The sequence below is a fragment of the Diceros bicornis genome, chromosome X (genome assembly GCF_020826845.1).
Source record: "Diceros bicornis minor isolate mBicDic1 chromosome X, mDicBic1.mat.cur, whole genome shotgun sequence".
Classification (NCBI taxonomy): domain Eukaryota; kingdom Metazoa; phylum Chordata; class Mammalia; order Perissodactyla; family Rhinocerotidae; genus Diceros; species Diceros bicornis.
The window spans coordinates 9,206,693-9,227,335 of NC_080781.1; the positions used below are offsets into that span (position 1 = coordinate 9,206,693).

General features: G+C 42.4%; 1 protein-coding gene across 1 annotated transcript in view; it reads right to left on the reverse strand.

Moving 5' to 3' along the window:
- LOC131400727 (rho GTPase-activating protein 6-like) overlaps positions 1–15,921 on the reverse strand; it is a 46,794-nt gene extending 30,873 nt beyond the window's left edge. Inside the window, exon 1 of the mRNA XM_058535434.1 lies at positions 14,178–15,921. Coding sequence (XP_058391417.1) covers positions 14,178–14,756 — 579 coding nt within the window. The 5' untranslated portion in view covers positions 14,757–15,921. The remainder of the gene's footprint in view (positions 1–14,177) is intronic.
- Between the last annotated feature and the right edge of the window lie 4,722 nt (positions 15,922–20,643).

The window sequence follows — 20,643 nt, forward strand, 5'->3', positions numbered from 1 at the left end:
AAAAGAATGCTGCTGATGTAAATGAATATTTACTCAAAGCCTAGCTCTTCCTCCCCACTCTGATAGGGCAATGACAAACAGCAGTTTGATCTTGAATTTCTCCCAGCCTCACAGACCAACAAATGCACTGCCCAAAGAAATGATTGTTGATGGCTCAGGGTGGCAATAAGGAGAGACACAGCAGTACCCTATGAGAGAGCTTCTCATGTGATGGAGAAGAAGGGTGGGCAAATCCAAATTAGAGAGAGAGAGAATATGCTTGAAGGGCCAATCAACTCAACTGGTGGCTGGTGAGGTCACTTTCTAAGGTAGCTTTCTTCAGTCCCTTAGCCATAGTCTATACCCTCAATATTGCACCTGCCCAACAAGCATATGACCATGCTACCATGCAGACAGGACAGGAGGATGTGGCTGATTGGGTGAAAAGTATCACCATTAATAGACACATAATATTTTACTAATGTAGATAAACAGTGACACTTGGTATTCAAACAATGTTGAGTGTATTCTTCCCATCACCTCATTCTTTTTTTTTTTAATTTTTTGTTTATTGCAGTAACATTGGTTTATAACATTGTATAAATTTCAGGTGTACATCATTATACTTCTATTTCTGCATCACCTCATTCTAATCATGAGAAAACATCAGACAAACCAAAATTGAGGAACATTCTATAAAGTGGAAAGGTCATGAAAGACAAAGACTTATTAGATGAGACTAAGAAGCCATGCTAACTAAATGCAATGTGGGATCCTGGAACTGGAAAAGGACGTTAGTGGAAAAACTGGTGCCTCTAAGTAAGCTCTGTATTTCAGTTAAGAGTACTGTAGTTAAAGGTATCACCAAGATTACCTTGGTAACAAAACTGTTACCAAGGTTTATTCCTTAGTTTTCATAAATATACCATAACTTGTTTAAGATATTAACAATAAGGGAAGCTAGGTGAAGGATATATGGGAACCCTCCGTACTATCTATGCTACTCTTCTGTAAATCCAAAATTATTTCAAAATAAAAAAAGTTAAAAAGTTATTGTGTATTTATTGTTTGTCCTGTTCTTTGGATCTTAATGGCTGGTTGGGTACGAGATTAACTCATATGCAAAACAATTCCAGAATTCATGACCCACCTTCCAATCACATCAGATAACTTTTAGTTTCTGGACTATGCCCTGCTTACTAATACTCCCATGCTTTTGCTCATTCTATTTCTTCTACTTGCCTTTCTCCCCAACCTTGTTCCCTAGACATACTACTTGTTTTAAGAGTGACCTCAAATGTCATCTCCCCTGGCTTCCCCAGAGTTTGACTTTCCCTCTTATCCATTCTTAGAGTCCCTTCCACAAACCTCTGTTTTAGCTCACACGATAAGGTACTGAATCTAGGCTATATGGAGTGATGGTTGCAAGCAAGAGATCTAAAACTAGGCTATCTGGATTCAAATCCCAGCCCAATCTCTTACCAGCTGTGTAACCTTGAGCAAATTACTTAATTCTCTGTGCCTAAGTTTCTTGTCTAGAACATGGGGCTAACAATCACAACTCATGGAGTCATGAGAACTAAATGAATTCATGCAAATAAAGTAACTCTAAGAGTGTTTGAGTCAGGAAAGCACTCAATAATTATTAGCTATTGTTATAGTTATTACACGTCTCTCTAGGCTGAGGACCTTTGGAAAAAGAACCATATATATTTACTTTCCTGAGTGGAATTCTCCAAGCTGGATTCAGATCCTCCCCTTTGCCATTTACTGGCTTTGGACTTCCTTGGATTATTGTGAGGATTTAATGATTCAATGCCTTTTAAAGCATTTAGTAGGATAACTAGCTCACATCAAGCATTCAATAAATATTATTCTTATCTTGCTAAATCCAGAGTTTTACACTTAAGATATGCTGAATTGTTTGATGAATGAACGAGTGAGTGAATTAATCAGTAAGAATGTTGGATAATACTTCAGTAGCTGATATAGATTAACATTATCGAGTAATGATAGCAAAAAATAAATTTCTTCATTTGCAACCTTATGCCTCTAAACTTTAGAATGCCAGCCCTAATTAAAGATACCTGTTTATGTTGCTCTATGTTTTGTTAACAGCCAGTCATTTGGAAGGATCTCTATGGAGTAGATAAAAAAATTCTAAGAACAAGTAGCTTTGCACAATGATGCTCTTATAGCCAGTGGAGGTGACCTGAGCCGCAGTTATTGACAATTGAAGAATATGTGAAAATTCCCTAAGGGCAATAGATAAGTCAATATAATCCTCTCATCTAATAAACAACTACTATAGGGCTGGATGAATAGTCTTAATTAAATTCTTTGCCTCAACTCTGAATATAATTTAAAAAGGGAGGAGGGGCTTATTTTGCTATTTACTCATAGGTATACCAATTTGACATTTGGCAGGAAACAAACTACATTCTTTTTGATACAATTTAAAATATAACACACAAATCTTAAAAGCTAAAATGTAAAGGAAAAAATACACTCTATCATAGTTCCTCAACTACTATATATTTTCCTTAAAGTTTAAAAAGCCTAAATTTACATCTTATAATTGTCATTTACATTTACCATAATATTGTTGCCTTTTCCCCCCTGAAAGCATCATAAAATCTATGCGCACCTGTCTATAACAGCATTTCAGAATGAAGTACATCCAGTAATAAACAATAGACTCCTCTGCATGATCCCTCATAGCTCATGGGTCCTAAGTGCACACAGCAATTGATTTCACAACCTCCTACAGTGAAACAATTATATTCCCTTTAAAGATGAAGAAACCGAAATTCATACCTCATAAGTAGTGGCCCTGGGATTTGACCCCAGGTTTAGGCATCTCCCAGCCTATGGTCATATTGTCCTTCAGTTATGCTTTTAGTTAGTTAAGATTGTGGGTGACACTCTAAATGCTGCTCTCCATGAGCCTGCACTAAAAATCTTGAGTTCAGCTGAGACTCTGCTGGGAAGTTCTGTGCAAGCTCACACTGACCTTGTGCTGCCAGTGATCCATCTCTCGTGAACACTCAGTCATGTGCAAGAAGTTACAAGGCAGTTAAAAACCCTGGAAGGAATCTCAACCAATGGAAAATGGAAACGAATGAAAACATTTTCCAGCTCCCCATCTTTTAGCTTGTGACAGAGCAAAGGTCACAAATTCTTTGTTGCTTCTCCCATCAAGAGGTGGAATCTTTTTCCCTTGCTCTTGAATCTGGGCTGGCCCTGAGACTCACTTTTACCCAATACTACGAGATCACCATGCAGTGAGGAAGCCCAAGATAGCCACTGGAGAGAGAGGGGCCACATGGAGAAACACTGAAGACATCTTGAACTTTCCAGGCATCCCAGACACCAGCTGAAAGCAGCCAAGTGAGCGAGCCCAGCTGATGCCATGTGGAGCAGAACTGTCCAGCTGAGCCCTGATCTAATTCCTGACTCACAAAATCATGCCACTAAGTTTCATTGGGGGGGGGAGGGTTGTTATGCAGCAATAGATGATGGAAACACAGACAGATCATCCTAAGAGGCATTCTATAAGTTTTCCAGTGGTCCTGGTGGAACCTTGGTCGTCCCTTTGTCCACAGCTGCGAGTTCCATGACACAACCTTATAATGGCATTTCATGCCCCCTTATTCTTCACTCCTGCTTCTTGGGGTCACCTCCCAAATAAACTGCACTCACTCAGGTCCTGCCTTTGGAGGAACTCAAACTAAGACACAGATTTTGCCCCTCCTACATTTTTTTTCACGGAGTTTTAAAAGCTTATGGTTTCATAAAGATAATTTATCCACATTGCTCCAATTATATATGGTAATAACCAACCATTCATTTTTATTTCTAAAGCAAGACGTTATTATGAAGTTAAAAGTTGGATGTATAGATATATAGACAGAGAAAGAAAGTACACTAATAGACTGTGATCTAAAACTCTGCAAGAAGTCTTTCCAAATAAAATTGAAAAATTCACCTTTCTGCACTGAAAAAATATTGCATATAAACATTTAACTAATGACTTGGAGGGAATCTTTGCAGGTATACTGAGTTAATTTTCTTCTTGACTATACAACTTCCTTATTCAATGAACTTTTTAAAAATTTACTTTTTTAGAATGGTTTTAGATTTGAATGAATATTTACATAAGTTACACCTACCACATCTTTATACAAATTAGAAATGATATCTTATGAGGAGAATAAAATACATAGCAAGATTTTAAACATTTCCTGTAAAAGAGATATTTCTAGATGAGGAAAGGAAAACTGGACAATCATGACCCATTGACTCTCCTGCATCTAGCTCCTCCCAGAGACAGCCAAAACCCCAAGGTTTCTCTCTCCCCTTCTCCATCTACATTTGGGTCTCAGAGTACCAGCTTGCCAAATTGTTTCTCAATCCCTGAGATATGAAGTTATCGGCAATGCAAACTGAGAATTGACCAGATGCTTACTCACATTTAAGCTCCTGTAGGTGGTATTAATTCACCTACTTCCATGAGCCATTCAGGTACACAGAAATGAAAACATGTTATTTTCCTTAGTCCATGGGTCACCCAACTCAGTTCACTTCCAATTTCTCCAAAGACATGGATATTCTAGGCTCAGCCTTCTCCTCTTGCGTCCATCAGCACATCGCTTGATGGGTTGTTTCTCAAGTTGCTTTTAATTCTAATGGCTCCTGAAGATCTTTGGCTATTTAATAGCTCTGGTGTGATACGGCCAGGCAATTTTTCAAGATTGTAAGTAGTCTTCAAAGTCTCTGTCTATTCTGAAAAACAATCTTTTTAATAGCTTCTTTGCACTTGCTTCCAAAGCATAATAATCAGGACACAGAATTTCCACGGTAACCTATCTCAGAAAATCCCCTGCTGGCTGTTGACTCCTCCATTGAATCTGCCAGAGCCGTTACTACCTCCCTTGTTGCATCTTCAGGACAGCGTTTAATATACACTAGGCCTGGGCCTACTACATAACTCTGCTCCACTACACTTACATTTCTGATTTATTGAAAAGATGATGTAGCAACAATATTGGTATATTTTCTAAAAGTCATTCTTTTTTTAACATTAAAATTCACATGCCATAAAATTCACCCTTTTAAAGTGTACAAGTCAGCGATTTTTAGTATATTCACCAGGTTGTGCAACCATCACCCCTATCTAGTTCCAGAACATTTTCATCATCCCAAAAAGCAACTTAGTATCCATTAGCAGTCACTCCCCATTCCTCCTACTGCCAGCTTCTGGCAACCACTAATCTCCTTTTTGTCTCTATGGATTTGCCTATTCTGAACATCTCATATTTTTTTTTGAACATTTCATATTAATAGAGTCATACAATATGTGGCCCTTTGTGACTAGCTTCTTTCACTTAGCATATTTTCAAGGTTCATCTATGTTGTAGCATCTATCAGTACTTCATTCCTTTTTATTGCTGAATAATTTTGTATTGTATGGATACACCACATTTTGTTTACCCTTCATCTGTTGATGGGCATTTTGTTGTTTCCACCATTTTGGCTATTATGAATAATGCTGCTATAAACATTCATGTACAAGTTATTGTGTGGAAATATTTTCACTTCTCTTAGGTATATACCTAACAGAGGAATTGCTGGGTCATATGGTAACTCTATGTTTAACTTTTTGAGAAACTGCCAAACTGTTTTTCAAAGCTGCTGCATGATTTTACATTCCCACCAGCAGTGTATAAGAGTTTCCGTTTCTCCATATCCTCGCCAACACTTGTTACTATCTTTTTTATTACAGCCATCCTAGTGGATATGAAGTGGTATCTTGTGGTTTTGATTTGCGTTTTCCTAACAGCTAATGAAACATCATCCTTTGCCAGCTAACACAATAACTAATTTCATTTTCTCATATATTATATTCCACTTGTTTTGCCAGATTATAACATAGTTGCAATTATAGTCTCACTCTCTTTATCATGAGCAATGGCTCAGAGAGGATGCAGTAAACTTTAGAACAAGATGTCATGCTCCAAAGATATATCTCTGGGATTTGGAGAACCGCTGTCAGAACACAGGCTCCCTCAGTCATTGGCTGGATTCTGATATGAAACATACTTTCCCTTATGCGGCACCAGATTGGAAGAATCGGAATCTCACTATGGGAAAATGAGCTCACATTTCTGCAAATCCTGAATGTGTCATGACGCGTATCATAGTCAAAGCATATTTATTTGAAGGTGGCATCTGGTTGAGCCATAAAGTAGAAATGGAGTTTTCTCAGATAGATATGAGACCAGGTGATCAGAAGCAGAGTAAGAAAGAGATTTTAAAAAATCTCTGCAGGGAACCTTTACATTAAATCATAAAATCTGTATCATGAAGCTCAAGGCCCAACCAGACTTATTCTTTGCCATCTTCCCACTCCTATACTCTGTTCCAGTTGGATTTTTCTACATTCTTGAAGCATACTATGTTCCCTCTTAACTACAGCCCATTGATTCTAGCTGGAATGCTGTCTCTCTTCTTTTTGTTTGGCAAAAGCCTCCTTATCCACAGGTTTCATTTGAGACATCCAGACCTCCTTAGTCCTTGTATAAGTTTCCTATGGCTACTGTAATAAATTACCACAAGGGTCATGGCTTAAAACAATATATATTTATTCTCTTATAGTTCTGAAGGTCAGAAGTCTCATTGGGCTAGGATCAAGATGTCAGCAGAGCTGCGTTCCTTCTGGAGGCTCTAGGGGAGAATCCGTTCCCTTGCCTTTTCCAGCTTCTAGAGGCTGCCCCATTCTTTGGCTTGTGACTCCCTCCATTTTCAAAGCCAGCAGTGGAGCATCTTCAAAATCAATCTCTCTCTCTCTCTCACTGATTCTGTCCTTATATCTTCTTCTCTAACTCTGACCCTCCTGCATCCCTCTTATAAGGACTCCTGTGATTACATTGGCTCACCCAGATAATCCATGCTAATCTCACCATCTCAAGATCCTTAACTTAATCATATCTGTAGAGTCCCTTTTGCCATGTAACGTGGCATATCCACGGGTTCTGGGGATTAGGACATGAACATATTTTGGAGGCCGTTATTCTCTCTACCGCAATCCTCCTGTCATAATGCCACAGCATTCTGAAAAAGTGCAGGGAGTTATTTATTTGAAAGTATTGCTTTCATAAAACGGTAAGCACCTTGTGGGGCCGTGCCTGTTTGTTCTGCATACATCCTCGGCATCAAGTGCATAGCCAGCACTCAACAAATATTTGATGACTGTCTGGCTGAGTGGCCAGTTCGGCTTTGTTGGAAGGGGAGGAGGTAGGTTAAGATTATATTATAAAAGACTTTGAAATGGCTGGCTAAGCAGTTTGGATTTCATTCTGTACACACTGAGTCCCAGAAAAGGTTTTTGCTTAGGGGGTTAACATGATTACAATTCTGTTTGGAGTGGAAGACCCATAAGCCAGATGGGAAGAGGGGAGAAACTGAAGGCAGGGTGACCAGCAGGAGGCCACAACAAATGAGGTCCCAAATTAGGCAGTGGCAATGAGAAGGAACAGCTGGAGAGAGATGTAAGAACTTGGATACATTCCACTTCAAATCCTTTCTAGAATGGAGCAAATGAGAAGTAAACACAACAGGATTTGATAACTTATTGGAGAAGACAGGAGAAAGAAAAGAGGGGAGAACTGGAGACATCTCCGGCCTGGTAAAACCAAGCAGATGGAATAAGAGTGTCACCAACCAAAATAAGGAGCACAGAAAATGAAACGTGCTCAGAGGAAAGGGGGGCTGATCTGTTCTGTTTCAGATATGTAGAATATGAAGAGTCCAGTGGGCACCATGAGCAGATGTCTAGCAGGAAATCAGAAATAGATGTCAAGAGCTCATGCACAAAATAGCAGCCAGACACTGAGTTAGGAGTGTCCCCGAGAGGGATGATGGCTGAAGTCACAAAAGTGAATGAGATCATCAAGGGAGAATGATTTGAGGGACAAAATGCAGAACCGTAGGGATGGGTGGACACAGGAAAGCACAGAGACAGAAGAGCAGCAAGAGACATTAGAGACAGAGACGCGGACAGTGAGGAGGCAATTGAGACTCCTCTGTGTGTGGTGGGGAAAGGAGGAACAGAGTCCAAAGAGTGCTGTCAGTTCTGCCCAGAAGCCTAATCAAAGCAGGTCTAAGAAGAGTCTTAGGATTTTGGCACCTTTGAGAGAATTGTTTCATTAAGTAATGGGGATAGAAAAGAGATTTCCAAGGTTTAAGGTGCTCGTGGTCACTTACTTATTCCAGAAGTTTGGCAGTTTACATTGAGAGTCAAGGATTTCAGGGTGGTTCTGCCCTCACCTTGTTGTCTGAGTTTGAGCTTAATACTTTCAGTCCCTCTCTTTAACTGTAAAATAAGGAGGCTGCAGCTAGATGCTACCAAGGTCCTTTCTGAGTCTAAAATTTGCTCTTTCCAGCCCTGAAAATTTTGGTGAAAGCTTAATTCCAAGGCATCTGAGAAGAAGTTGTCTTCACATTATTCTCTATTTAAGTTAAAAGTTATCTTAGAAACGAATTCTAGCAGACAGATACTCCAAGAAAGAGCATATGAAAACTAAATAACTATTTTCCAAATTTATAAATTCTTATGGCATTATGCTGATTTCAGACATAATTTCTTATAAAATGCCTTTTGTCAATTTCCCATTTGAAGCTATCTTACTCTAATTACTTCCTCTTTGGTGACATGGTGATGAGCCTCTATTTTTAATCACAATATTCCTTTCTGCCCACGTTTTAAATTTTAATTCCAGTTTCCGTCATTATATATTTACCATTCAATTCTTCCCTACACATATATTTAGACACCCCATATTCTTTTCCTATCCTCAATACCTTTTGAAAAGGCATTTTTTTTTCCAATTCAGAGCTTGATTGACATATACCAGGAAAGAAGAAGAAAATGACAAAGAGTGAAGCCAGAAGAATGAAAGAAAATGGTACTGGAAAGCAAAACCTAGAATTCAGTTTCTTGCATAAAGTAGCACATTATACAGGGTTTCTCAACCTTGGTGCTATTGAAATTTCAAGGTGGTCTGTCCTGTGCACTGTAGGATGATTAGCAGCATCCCTGGCCTCTACCCACCAGACGCCAGTACCGCACTCTCTGCCCCAGCTCTGGCAATCAAAAATACTGCCAGGTATTGCCAAATGCTCCCAAGGTAGAAACTCACCTCTGGTTGAGAATCACTGGTTTACAGAGACCAACTTATTAGTAGTAGTTCAATAGTGCAAGAAAACAATTTGCTAAAATGGAAAAGTAAGAAATACAGAAGTATTATGCTTATATGCCAACTCCCATTTGTTTGTTGGATGCTTGGCATGGTTTCCCCATGCCCACCTCCCCTGAGTATCTGTCCTCCTGCTTGCTTCACTCTATTAATGAACGCCCCACCCCCAGACAACAGAGTGATCTCTCTAAAACACATATTTGATCATGTTACATCCTCATGTTTAAAAGTCACCAATTTCCCCCATTTTCTACCACAGGGTTTCTCAACCTGGGTACTCTTAACTTTAAGAGCCAGATAATTTTTTGTTGGAGGAGCTGTCCTGTACATTGTAGAGTATTTAGCAGTATCCCTGGCTTCTCCCCCACTAAATGCCAGTAGCACCTCCCCTGTAGTAGGCAGAATAATGTTCCACCACAGATATCCACATCCTAATTTCTGGAACCTGTGAATGTGTTCAGTTACATGGCAAAGGGGAATTAAAGTTGCAGATGGAATTAAAGGTTGCTAATCAATTGACCCTAAAATAATGAGATTATCTTGGATTATCCAGATGAGCCCAGTGTAATCACAAGGGTCTTCAAGTGAGTCTGAGGGAGAAATGACTATGGAAGAAGGTCAGAGAGATGCAACATGGCTGGCTTTGCAGATGGAAGAAGAGAGCCACTATAAAAGCAAAGGAAACAGATCCCAGAGCCTTCAGAAGGAACGTAGCCCTGCCAGCACTCTGACTTTAGCCCAGTGAGACCTATTTCAGACTTCTGACCTCCATAACTGTAAGATAATAAATTTGTGTTGCTCTAAGCCACTAAGTTTGGGGTAATTTGTTATGGCAGAAATAGGAAACTAATACATCACCACCCCCAGTTGTGACAACCAAAACTGTCTTTAGACATTGCTAAATGTCCCCTGGGGCAAAGCTGCCTCCAGGTTGAGAACCACTGCTCTACAAAATGTAGAGTCCAAACTCCTGAGACGTGCACAGTGGGGCTCTTCGTAATTAATGGTACCCAGCCTGTTGAATATTACTATCCAACACACAGTGAAATACAGCCTATGCTCCAGACACACTGAACTTCTAACTTCAAAAACACTCTACATCCTTTCACCTCTCTGAATATTCGATGCCAAGAGGTGCCTTGGAGGGTGGGCAGTGTTCTTTGGCCCTCCTGCCATTTTTATCCATGCCCATAGTTAGTTACTATCCCCCAAATATGTACCTAATTTCTGGTTTCATTAGGTCATTACATAAAAAACCATGTGGTTGTGACATATATTAAACCACAGATATTCTAACCTTCTTCTCCAAACAAGCTTCTCCACTTTTAAGCCCTTCTAAGTCCTCTTCATTGGCAACTCTAGTGTCACCAATACCTCCGTGCCTTCGCATGTCCACTCCTTTCTCTTTCGTCAACGAATCACTACCCTTCTTCTTCTTATAAATGGCAGTCATCCTTGAAGATCAAGTTCAAGTGTTCTCTGCACAGTGAAGCCTTCCAAGGCTCCCCAAAGCATAGTGGATCATCACCTCCACCCTGGTCCCTTATTGTGCTGATCCTTCTGCACTGTGCCTATTGGTTGACTCATCCATCCTCCTTATCAGACTGTTGGCTCTTTAAGGGCTGACACCATATTTTAGCCTCTCTGCATTGCTGGTACCTAGAGAAATGCTTGTACTCAAGAAGTGCTTGTGAAATGAACAAAGAAAAGAATAGAAGTCATGGATAGAGAGAAATCCTTTTAATTATGGGTGCCCGAGGCTGTAAAACTCCAGCTATGAGCATAATCCTAGCTCTGATCCATGAAAATTAGGAGAAACCCAGGGTTGGAGAGAGACCTTACCCCCTTGGCTGCTAAGAACAAAGTTGAGAAGCATGTATCAGTTGTGTCACCATGCACCATTTATCCCTTTGTCTTCTCCCTTTTTCTGCTCAATAGATATTCTACCCAGCATATCCATGAATCGGATTTTGCTAAAGTAATCCTGAGACACGGAGTAAGGAAACATTAATAGAGTCATAGTTGACATTGTCTAACACTCCTGGTTTTAGGCTATAAAATGGCCATTTGTGAGCTTTGAGTGAGCACAAGGCATAGAGCTACAGGCATTTATGAGAGTCCTGGGAGCAGGAGCTGTTGTACAAACAGTTTAGTTTAAAACCAGAGAATCTGCTGAGAGAACTAAGCAAAAATGGATGTGATCCATCACTGTTTAAACCTGAATGAGAGTGAATTCTCAGCTTTGCCTACGGATTCAATGGAAGAGAAACAGAAAAGTTGAACAAACCATAAGAGGTTCATGGAGTCTGCAGGCATGACTCAAGAGGGCTCTGCATGGTTTTGGAATTGGATGAAGGCCCCAGGGAAACTTTATTCCAGCTGAAAGTACTTCCGTGGGCACTCACTAGATGGCCAGCATGCGGTGCTACATTCAACTCACCGGTGCAGTGGTTCTCAACTGGGGCAATTTTGACCCCTAGAGGACATTTGGCAGCGCCTGTGGACATTTTTCATTGTCACACTGGTGAGGAGGGATGCTATTGGCATCTAGTTAGTAGAGGCTCAGGATGCTGCTAAACATCCTACAATGAACAGGACAGCCCACACCACAAAGAATCATTCAGCCACAACTGTCAATAGTGCAGAGGCTGAGAAACCCTGAGCCAGAGCAACCAGGAAAAGCACAGGAACCAAATCTATATGAACCAAATTTCCCTTCCAGGGACCGTAAGTAACCTTGCAAGGTTTGCTGGACTTTTGACATCATTAGCAAAAATTCTCTTTTAGGACAAAGGACCCAGATTGCTTGCAATTGAGAAGGACAAGCAGTGCTCAATGGATGAATTGCCTTGGTTTTTGAGAGGGTTCCAGGGCGTTAAAGCTTTGAAAGATACTCCATGTCATTAAATTCCAGACCCAGGGGTTGCGTTAGGATATCTGGACCTCTACTAAACAAAACCAGCCCTGGACCTTCACGGCAGCATTCCATCCAATCACTCCATGTCTGCCTCAAGAATAGAGGGATCTCATACACACACACACACACATGCACACACACACACACACACACACACGTGAGCATTTTATGAGAAAATATTGTTCTTTTGCTAGATGGCTATGTACTTAGTTTTAACCATTGCAAAGAGGTGAAAGTCACAGCAGATGAGCTTGCATACTGCCCAAATACTCCATAGAACAGTTAGAAGACACCCAGTATTACCGCAGTTCAGATACTTGTCTACTGATTATGAGATTTTAATGGATAAGAAGATAATTTCTAACCAGTCGTGATCATCTATAGTATAATTTCTAACCTGTCATGATCATCTACAGTAGAATGCCTTTTGGTAATTACAGCAATGAATAGCATCTGTATACTATATTCCAAGTATGTGCAGTTGCTAAGAAAAGCAGGGACATTCTTAATGATGCAATAGGGTTTAAATGTGAATGTCAGTGGCTGTCTAGTCCAAGAACTTGGCTTGCTTTTGAATTTCTCTCTCTTATTCTCAGCTCCTACAGATTAATCTGATAATGTGTGCTTCTGATATAGAGCAGGAATCCAGCCCCTTCTAGAGACCAAGAGAAATTCAACGTTTAGATTTTTGATCCTCTTTCTAATGCTGAGTTCCCTAGTTTGGAGAGAATCTCTTACTCTCTGACTTCACTTTGCTTTCTACTGCCTATCTTCCTCAAGAAAATGAGCAAAACAGTCAGCAATGTTTGTTAGTTTTTCTAATCCATACTCCCCACCCAACAGCAGCAGTTACTTTGACACAGTAACTAATATTTTATCAATACGTGATGTTAATATTTCTGATAAATACTGCTGATTATTCTAAGGTGGTCTATTAAAAGTTGAAATCTCATAGTTATCTCATGTTTACAGAGCCAGGTATGATCCTGGATGCTATATTCAAACTGTTTTTCTTGGTTGTGTTTCCTTTATTTAGTCTAAATCTCCAGCAATTACATGGTATTTCATTTCATTTCTGTAATTCTAACTGTACTTTAAAATATTTAATTACAACTAATGGAATCTCCCTTCCGTAATGGAAACAGATCTAAGGCAAATCAATCTATAGAGTTTGTGGACTGAAAGAGATAGAAGTTGTTCATTTTTAAAACAACTACTATTTATTCTCTAAAAGTATGCTGCTTTCCAAATACCCATCAACTACAGTTTCCGAATAGCTCTGTGCTCCATTCTTCTTAACCAGAGAGCAAATATTTTAAAGGTACCAAATAGCTCCCTCTGAGTTCCCTATTTATTAATGATTCCCGGTTCATGTATATTTCACTATTGGTTGTCCTTAGTGGGATATTTCCATGAGCTTTCATAGCCTTAAGCAGAGATTATTTTCTCCTAGATTTAACCAGTACTCAGTCCCATAGATTTCTGAAATTAGAACTTTTGAGAGAAGAAAAGATCAAAACTAGAGAATTCTAGTAATTACTCACCCCCACCCCCCAGCCACCCAAAAACGCAGACCTACACACACTATCAACAACACCCTCCAGAATAATGTTCCTGAATTCTCTGTAGAACAACCAGGTGGCAGACATATTTGAAAATATATTTCATCCAATTCTTACAAACAGCTTAGAAATAGATCATTTGAGTTCCGGAAAATATCAACATTGGGTGAAGGGATAAGATGACCCTCTGAAATCGCCTGCAGTACAAACAGGAAAGCAGAACACCATCTCTTCCTCCAGCTCCCACCACTGCTCCAAAGTGGAGCCAAGAAGTGCTAACAAGACACACGCGGGTGGCCACTAGGGACGTCCCATTTCCAGGCACCATTTAACCAGCCAAAGAGGAAGAGCCACACCATAGAAACCTCTCAACGGGTCCCTGGCTCTGTAAATGTGATGGAATTAAAGAACTGCCCAGGTGTCCAGCCTTGGGCCATGAGAACGCGCAGCATCAGACCCTACCTCGGACTTCCACACGACGTAAGGGTGGCCGTGGCTGTTGGGTGGGGACTGGAACTTTCTCTGCTGGAGCCACCTCCTGGGAGAAGCGAAGATGCCGTTGGGGCCTCCCCCGGAGGAGCAGAGGATGGCGCTGCGGCCACCGCCCGGCCCAGACAGGACCCAAGGCAAGTCCCAGGCCATGCTCTTCTTGAGGCCGCTGCGACCCAGGGGGACCTCATAGTCAAAGTGGAAGCTGCCAGACGGCGACTTTTCCTGCGGGGTACTGGGCGTGGAGAAGGATGAGCAGAGGGGTCTAGGGGGCGGGAGTCGGTTGGCCCGGGGGGGTGGGCCCCGGGGAGAGGACGCTGATCGGGGACTGAGACCCTCGGCGGGAGGCAGCGGGGAGCAGACGCGGCCCGCAGTGGCCCCCCGCGAGCCACCCTCCGCGCCCGCCTCGCCCCCGCAGCCGCCGATCAGGGCTGGGTCCAGGCTGCGGGTCTGGCGCAGCTTCCTCTTGGAAAAGCCCTTGGCAGAGGCCGCGCCGCCCGAGGCCGGTGAAGAGCAGGAGAAGACACTGTGGAGCAGGCTCTGCGCGGACATCTCGTCGAGGCTGTGCCCGAGGGCCAACCTCCTCCCGCTCTCGGAACGCTGGCGACTTGGGGCCCGGAAAGAAAGGGGGCTCGGGCGAGGCTGCCAGGCGGGGCCAGCCCGAGGCTCGCCGAGGGCGGTGGAGGGCAGTGCCCGGCTCACGCGCCACCAGCGCGCTCCAAGTACCCTCGCGGGGGCAGAAGCAGGAGATCCATCACCAGCCTTCTAGGAAAAGGGATCGGGGGGCCTACTGTGGCCGCTAGAACCTTCCCTCGGAGCCCAAGTCGCGAAGGGGGTAAGGAAGAGAAGGAAGGTCAGGCGTTCGCTCAGTTCCCAGCTCTAACCCGCCAGCGCCACTCCCCCTTCCCAGCCGAGGCAGGAGATGCCGCGCTCCTGCTCACTGGCTCTGGACAGCCTCGAAGTCTCCAGCAAGCTCCTCCTCGCGCCCTGAGGACGGTCCCGAGGGCTGGGGAGGAGGCCTCCTGGGCGTGCGCCCAGGGCGCGTCCGTCGCGCTCCCCGCGCCGCGAGAGGGACTTCCTCCGGCGCTGGAGCTGGGCGCCCGAGCTGCGCCCCGGCTGCACCGTCGCCGTATCCGGGCCCTTGAAGCTGCGTGTCTGGCCTCCACTTGGCTGCTGCGCCCACTCCTCCGACTGGCTAGGCGCAAGGGTGTCTCCAAGCTCCAGGTTCCCGTGCGGTGCCAGTCTTGCTACAAAGTAGGGACACGGAGAGCGCTGCACCCAGGGCCTTCCAAGGGCTGAGTGGCTACGGTGGGAGAGAATTCCTGGCTACGCTCAGGGACCTAAGGAGAGAGCCCAGGGGCGGATGCCCATGCCCCACCGGAGAGGGGCTCTTGATATTAGCAGCCCTGCCTTGGGCCCAGGGCAGGCGCGGAGATGTCCCCGCACGCTCTCGCTAGAGGCAGCGGGAAGGGGGCGGCCGGGACGGGTAGGGCGGGAGGGAAGCCAGGTCTAGAGGTGGGGCGGAGCCAGGAGCAGGAGAAAGCAGAACGTGGAGTTTTCCAGGCTCCAAACCTGGGAGCGGAGCAGAGAGAGCGCTGCTCGCCACTGATACCGGGTCTCCTGGGGAGAAAGCCATGAGGACGGAAGTGCGGACCTTCTCCCCCGTCTCTCCTCCCCCAGATCAAGGGGGGCGCCAGCTCCACTCACGTTTCTGGAAAGGAAAGGAAGTGTCAGATTGCACCCCACCCACTGGTGTCAGATGGGCAGCCCGGGACGGTTGCTCTGAAGTTGGAGTTAAATCTCCTGCCTCCCCCCAACCACCACCTCCCGCTGTTTTTGTTTTAAAAAAGGAAGGATAGAGATCCAGTTCAAATACAGTGGCTGCCGATGAATGGGCTGGAGATCTCGGGACCTACTAAGAAAAGTAGGGGGGAGGGGTCCTCGCCGTGTAAGGGTCGTGTGTAAATGTACTCGAGGAGGAGGGGTGAGTGAGGCCAGGCAGGGGGCAGGCGCCGGGCGCAGCGTCAGCCCAGAGGCTGCGAAGATTGGCGCTCACAAAGCGATCGGTCTCCGGGTTCGGCTCTGGGACGCCTCTGGGCGCAGCGCGCCGCGGCCACATTTTTGGGAAGCTGGAAAACACTGGCGATGTCAATGTTCCCTGCTTGGAAACGAGTCTGGGAGCAGCTTCTCCGGCTACTGTCCTACCCCTGGAATCCATAAAGCTCAAAGCCTCGCCGGCGCGGAGTGCTTTTTGACGTAACATTTAAGTTTTGCAACGCATCTTACAACCGTCTCAGCAGGGGAGCAAAGAGAATGTTGGAAATGCCTGCGTACTTGAACTGTGTTCGTGTGTCCTCTTTTACCACTTCAGGGTGAAGAGAATTTTATATGAATGTAAAAGTGACTTTCCTTTACCGTTTCTTTTATTAAAGAAAAAAACTTACAATGAACTTATAAAATCAAGTGTTTGACACAAACATTCGCCTTGTGTATATATCAGAATTGTCCAACTTTGATTTTGGAAGACTTCTTTTATTCTCTATAAAATTTTCAGGAGAAAATTAATTTTTTTGTCTTTTTAAAAAGTGTGCTCTGTGTTCCTAGATATTCGACTATCTAGGTGGAGGCACGTCATGAATTCTAATCAACAGAAAAATTCGATGCCTCTACAAAGGGCTTCATTCGGACCCCAGGATCTATGATGTACACGTTTTTGTAAATGCAGTGGGGCAGACTGCACCCAGGGAGTTCCTTCGGGTAACTTGATGACCTATCTGCTGCCTGAAAACAGAATGAGATACAAATTTCCCATCACCCTCACCGCTGTCATTCTCTTCTCACCCTGAAACTTAAGTTTCAGTGGCTGGCCATTAGGTGTGCCGTGGAGAGGCACAGCGTTTAAAATCACTTTCTTCCCTGCTTCACTACACATGCCAAATTACATTTGGGGGACTGTTGGCATTTCCTTTCTTCCCTCCTCAAACAAGTCACATTAGAAGTAAAAGAGGGCGGGTCTTGCCTGCCCTTTCCTTAGTTAACAATACCTTGTAACTTGTCACTAGCAATGAAAACACTTAATGCCTACCATTTGGATACCATTGCATGGAATTGGTTATGCTTCACTGGATTTTGGCATTTGGAGTAGATGGTTAACAAAGTCACACTTCACAGGAACACTTATAACTCAAGGTGGTCCAGCAAATGTAATTCATGATTCATATCCGTTTTATTTCTCTAAGCCTATATGATGACCATGGGGTTGAAAATGCAACCCTGTCACGATTATGTAGTGCTAATAAGAATGTCCTCCAGGCACGAAGTCATACGTTCTTGGTCATGGATGCTGGAAAGCCAATGAGCAAAGGGACTCTTCTATTGGCACTTGGGGCTTGGAGCAGACACATTCAGTTAATTCATCATCTTGTTTTCCAGTGGGTCCTGACCCTCCATTAGCCTGGAGCTTGCCTCACTTTGGGGAACAATGAATAAATTGTTTTAAATATTCAAAAATTAAGCACAGGTTCCTTTTTTAAAACCCTGTGTAAGTAGGTATTCTTTTAAAACACAGGGGGAAAAATGTAATGGCTCGTCTGGAATGAAAGACTTATAAGAAAATTATTTGGATTTTTTAATGATATTTTAAAAACTCTTTTGATTTCCGACCTGACTGCTATTAAGTTTATTTTGCAGTCATTGGTGGCTTATGGTTTATTCATTCATTCCTAGTTAGGGCATCCTATTTTACTCTTGTTTGTTATATAATCCCTTTGCTTATATAGACCCAACTCACACCGGCCTTTCTGATTGACTGCCATTTTATGCCAAACTTGATGAAGGAAGATCTGGGTTTCATTTACCAGTTTCAAAAACGGCTGGTTTTGTTACATTGGTCCCTAGAATCTTTCTCACAATTCATCAGCCTGCTTCAGAAGCAATATAAATGGTAGTCTAGAAATAAATGGTTTTGAATATATATACTTTAAAAAGCAAGTCTCTAAGACTTTGCTCCTTTATTTGGGCAATTGCTATTGAAAAGTAGTGTTCATATTTGTTTTTTTTTCCCCTCAGAGCCAAAGTTAATCAAAGCCTTAGGATACATTTTAATAAAGGACAGCACAGTCTGTTCACTATTCCATTCCCCATTATAATTATCATAGAAATTTAGGATAAAAAATATATCTATTCCATTTGGTCATGGCACGAGAATATTCTAATGAAAGCTCTAGAGTACTTTGTCTGACATCAAGGTATCCTCTTATCAAGGATCCTAGAAAACTCATCAGTTTTCTTTCCATTCCCTTGAAACACTGTTCTACAAACACATACATCTTACTACTAAAGAATATATTCTGTTAAACCTAAATTTCCCTTTTCTTAACGTTACCCCTTGAAGTTTTTCTTATCTCCAGCCAAAATTCCTCTTTCCCCTTGGTGTTTAGATCCTTGAGCTATTTGTAGATTTTATCATGCTCCTTGGGTCTGACTTTGTGGTTTGGCTACACTATAAATTTCACATTTTGCTTTAAACCCTCATTGTAGATGATCTCCTCTGGATTCCCTCCAGTTGCTTATTTCTTTTCAGTCCTGAGGTCCGATATTCCAGGTTAGGGCATCCTATTTTGCCTTTGTTTGTTATATAATCCCATTGCATCTATAGTCCCAAATCACATTGAACTTCCTGATTGGCTGCCATATAGTATTTTAGACTTCTATCTGATTGGCTCCCAACTCTTAGCATCACTGATTTTTGTTTCATGCCCATGTCTCTCCAACTGATTGTGATCCCTCTGATATCATTTCTACATTCTTAGTGGTATCTGGGTTAAACAGTTCACAGCATCTCACTCTCCCATAAAAGAAGACAAGGGTTCTGCCTCCAAGTTCCTAAAACATGAAAAGGGAGACATGATTTTTATCTTTGTGTTGTGGAATATATGAGAAATGTGTGGAGAACTTTTATGGGATTTAAGAACGATGATTACATTAAATAGCCAGACTGTCCCATGCCTAAACTACTTCTCGACTGTAAGCTAGGAATTTTTTGCAGCTGAACTAAGAATGTTTCCTTAGATTCCCATTCTAGGATCTCCCTGAATGAATATAATTGCTGAGGCACTTAAACTACAACTGATGGATGTCAGTGGAGGTAAGTCTAGAGTCACAGGATAATTCCAGATGGGTAAGATTAGCAAAAACTCACTTTCTTAAACACCAACCCAGCGTTGAGGAACAGTGATCATTTTCCAAAGATGGAAATGTTGTCATAGGTGTTCTCTGGAAGGTGAATATAACAATTTGCAAGACATAGAGTATTTGAGAGCTTGAGTCCTAACTGGTACCATGATGTGAGAAGACTAAGATATAAGTTCCACTGTCCACCTTAGAGAAAATTTAATATTACAATACTAAAAGAGATATTCAGAAAAAAAATCTTTATGCCAACACTAAAAGGAAAAAGTGTTGAACATGTCTATACCATTTGCTAACTTGAATTTAGTGTTGTACTCAAGACCGTCTACTCAAACAGCTTGGTCCTGACCCTTTAATCATAACAATATAATAACAACTAACAATTGTGGGAACTTCAACAGTTCTATGGCAGACACTGGGCTGAAATCATGCACACGCTATCGAAATCAATAGTCACACATACACAAAGCTAGAATATTTCACTCCCAATTTTATAGATGAAGAAAACTAAGACCTAGAACAGTCCCACAGGTCACTCCTTGGTTGAGTGGCAAAGCTAGTATTCAGATCCGTGTGATCTAACCTCAACCTCTAACTCCTGCAGAACTAGAATTGCAGATTAAGAAGCCATTCCATTTGGAGGAGCTTTGGGACCCTTTCTGGATGGATTTCAACTTGTTCATTTCTTATCTAGTTGTGTGACCTTGGGCACATCGTTTCACAGCTCTCATTCTCACTTGCCCATCTGCAAAATCATGTCCACTTCAGAAGGCTGTCGAGATGCGTAAAGGACCTAAGGTGTATAGCATGCTTAGCATAGAACATTCTGGAGAGAATAAACACAGTGATGGGAGTTAATACTATAACATACAAAATCTATAATTTTTAAATTATTTTATGAGTCCAGATATATTGAATGACCATCCCTAATGAGAGTTCACTTGGTCTTACATCCAAAAGACCTATTCAAACCTTTTTAATTTGCTAATGAATCGTTTGTTTAAAATTATTTGAAAAAGACCCATGGTTGACCCAGTGAATAGTTATAGTACGGATTTTCACCATTCTCCACCAGTTTTAGTGAGGTGTTGTCAACACCAACTAAATAAAACCAACACAGTCTTTCAAGGCAGGGAACTTTTTTGAGTTAAATGAAAGACAATTTGGGATTCTTTATATTCAGACCAGAGTGTAGGAAATTTTTTGCCTTCTATTACACTTGTATACCAACGGGCCAGTTTTTTTGCTC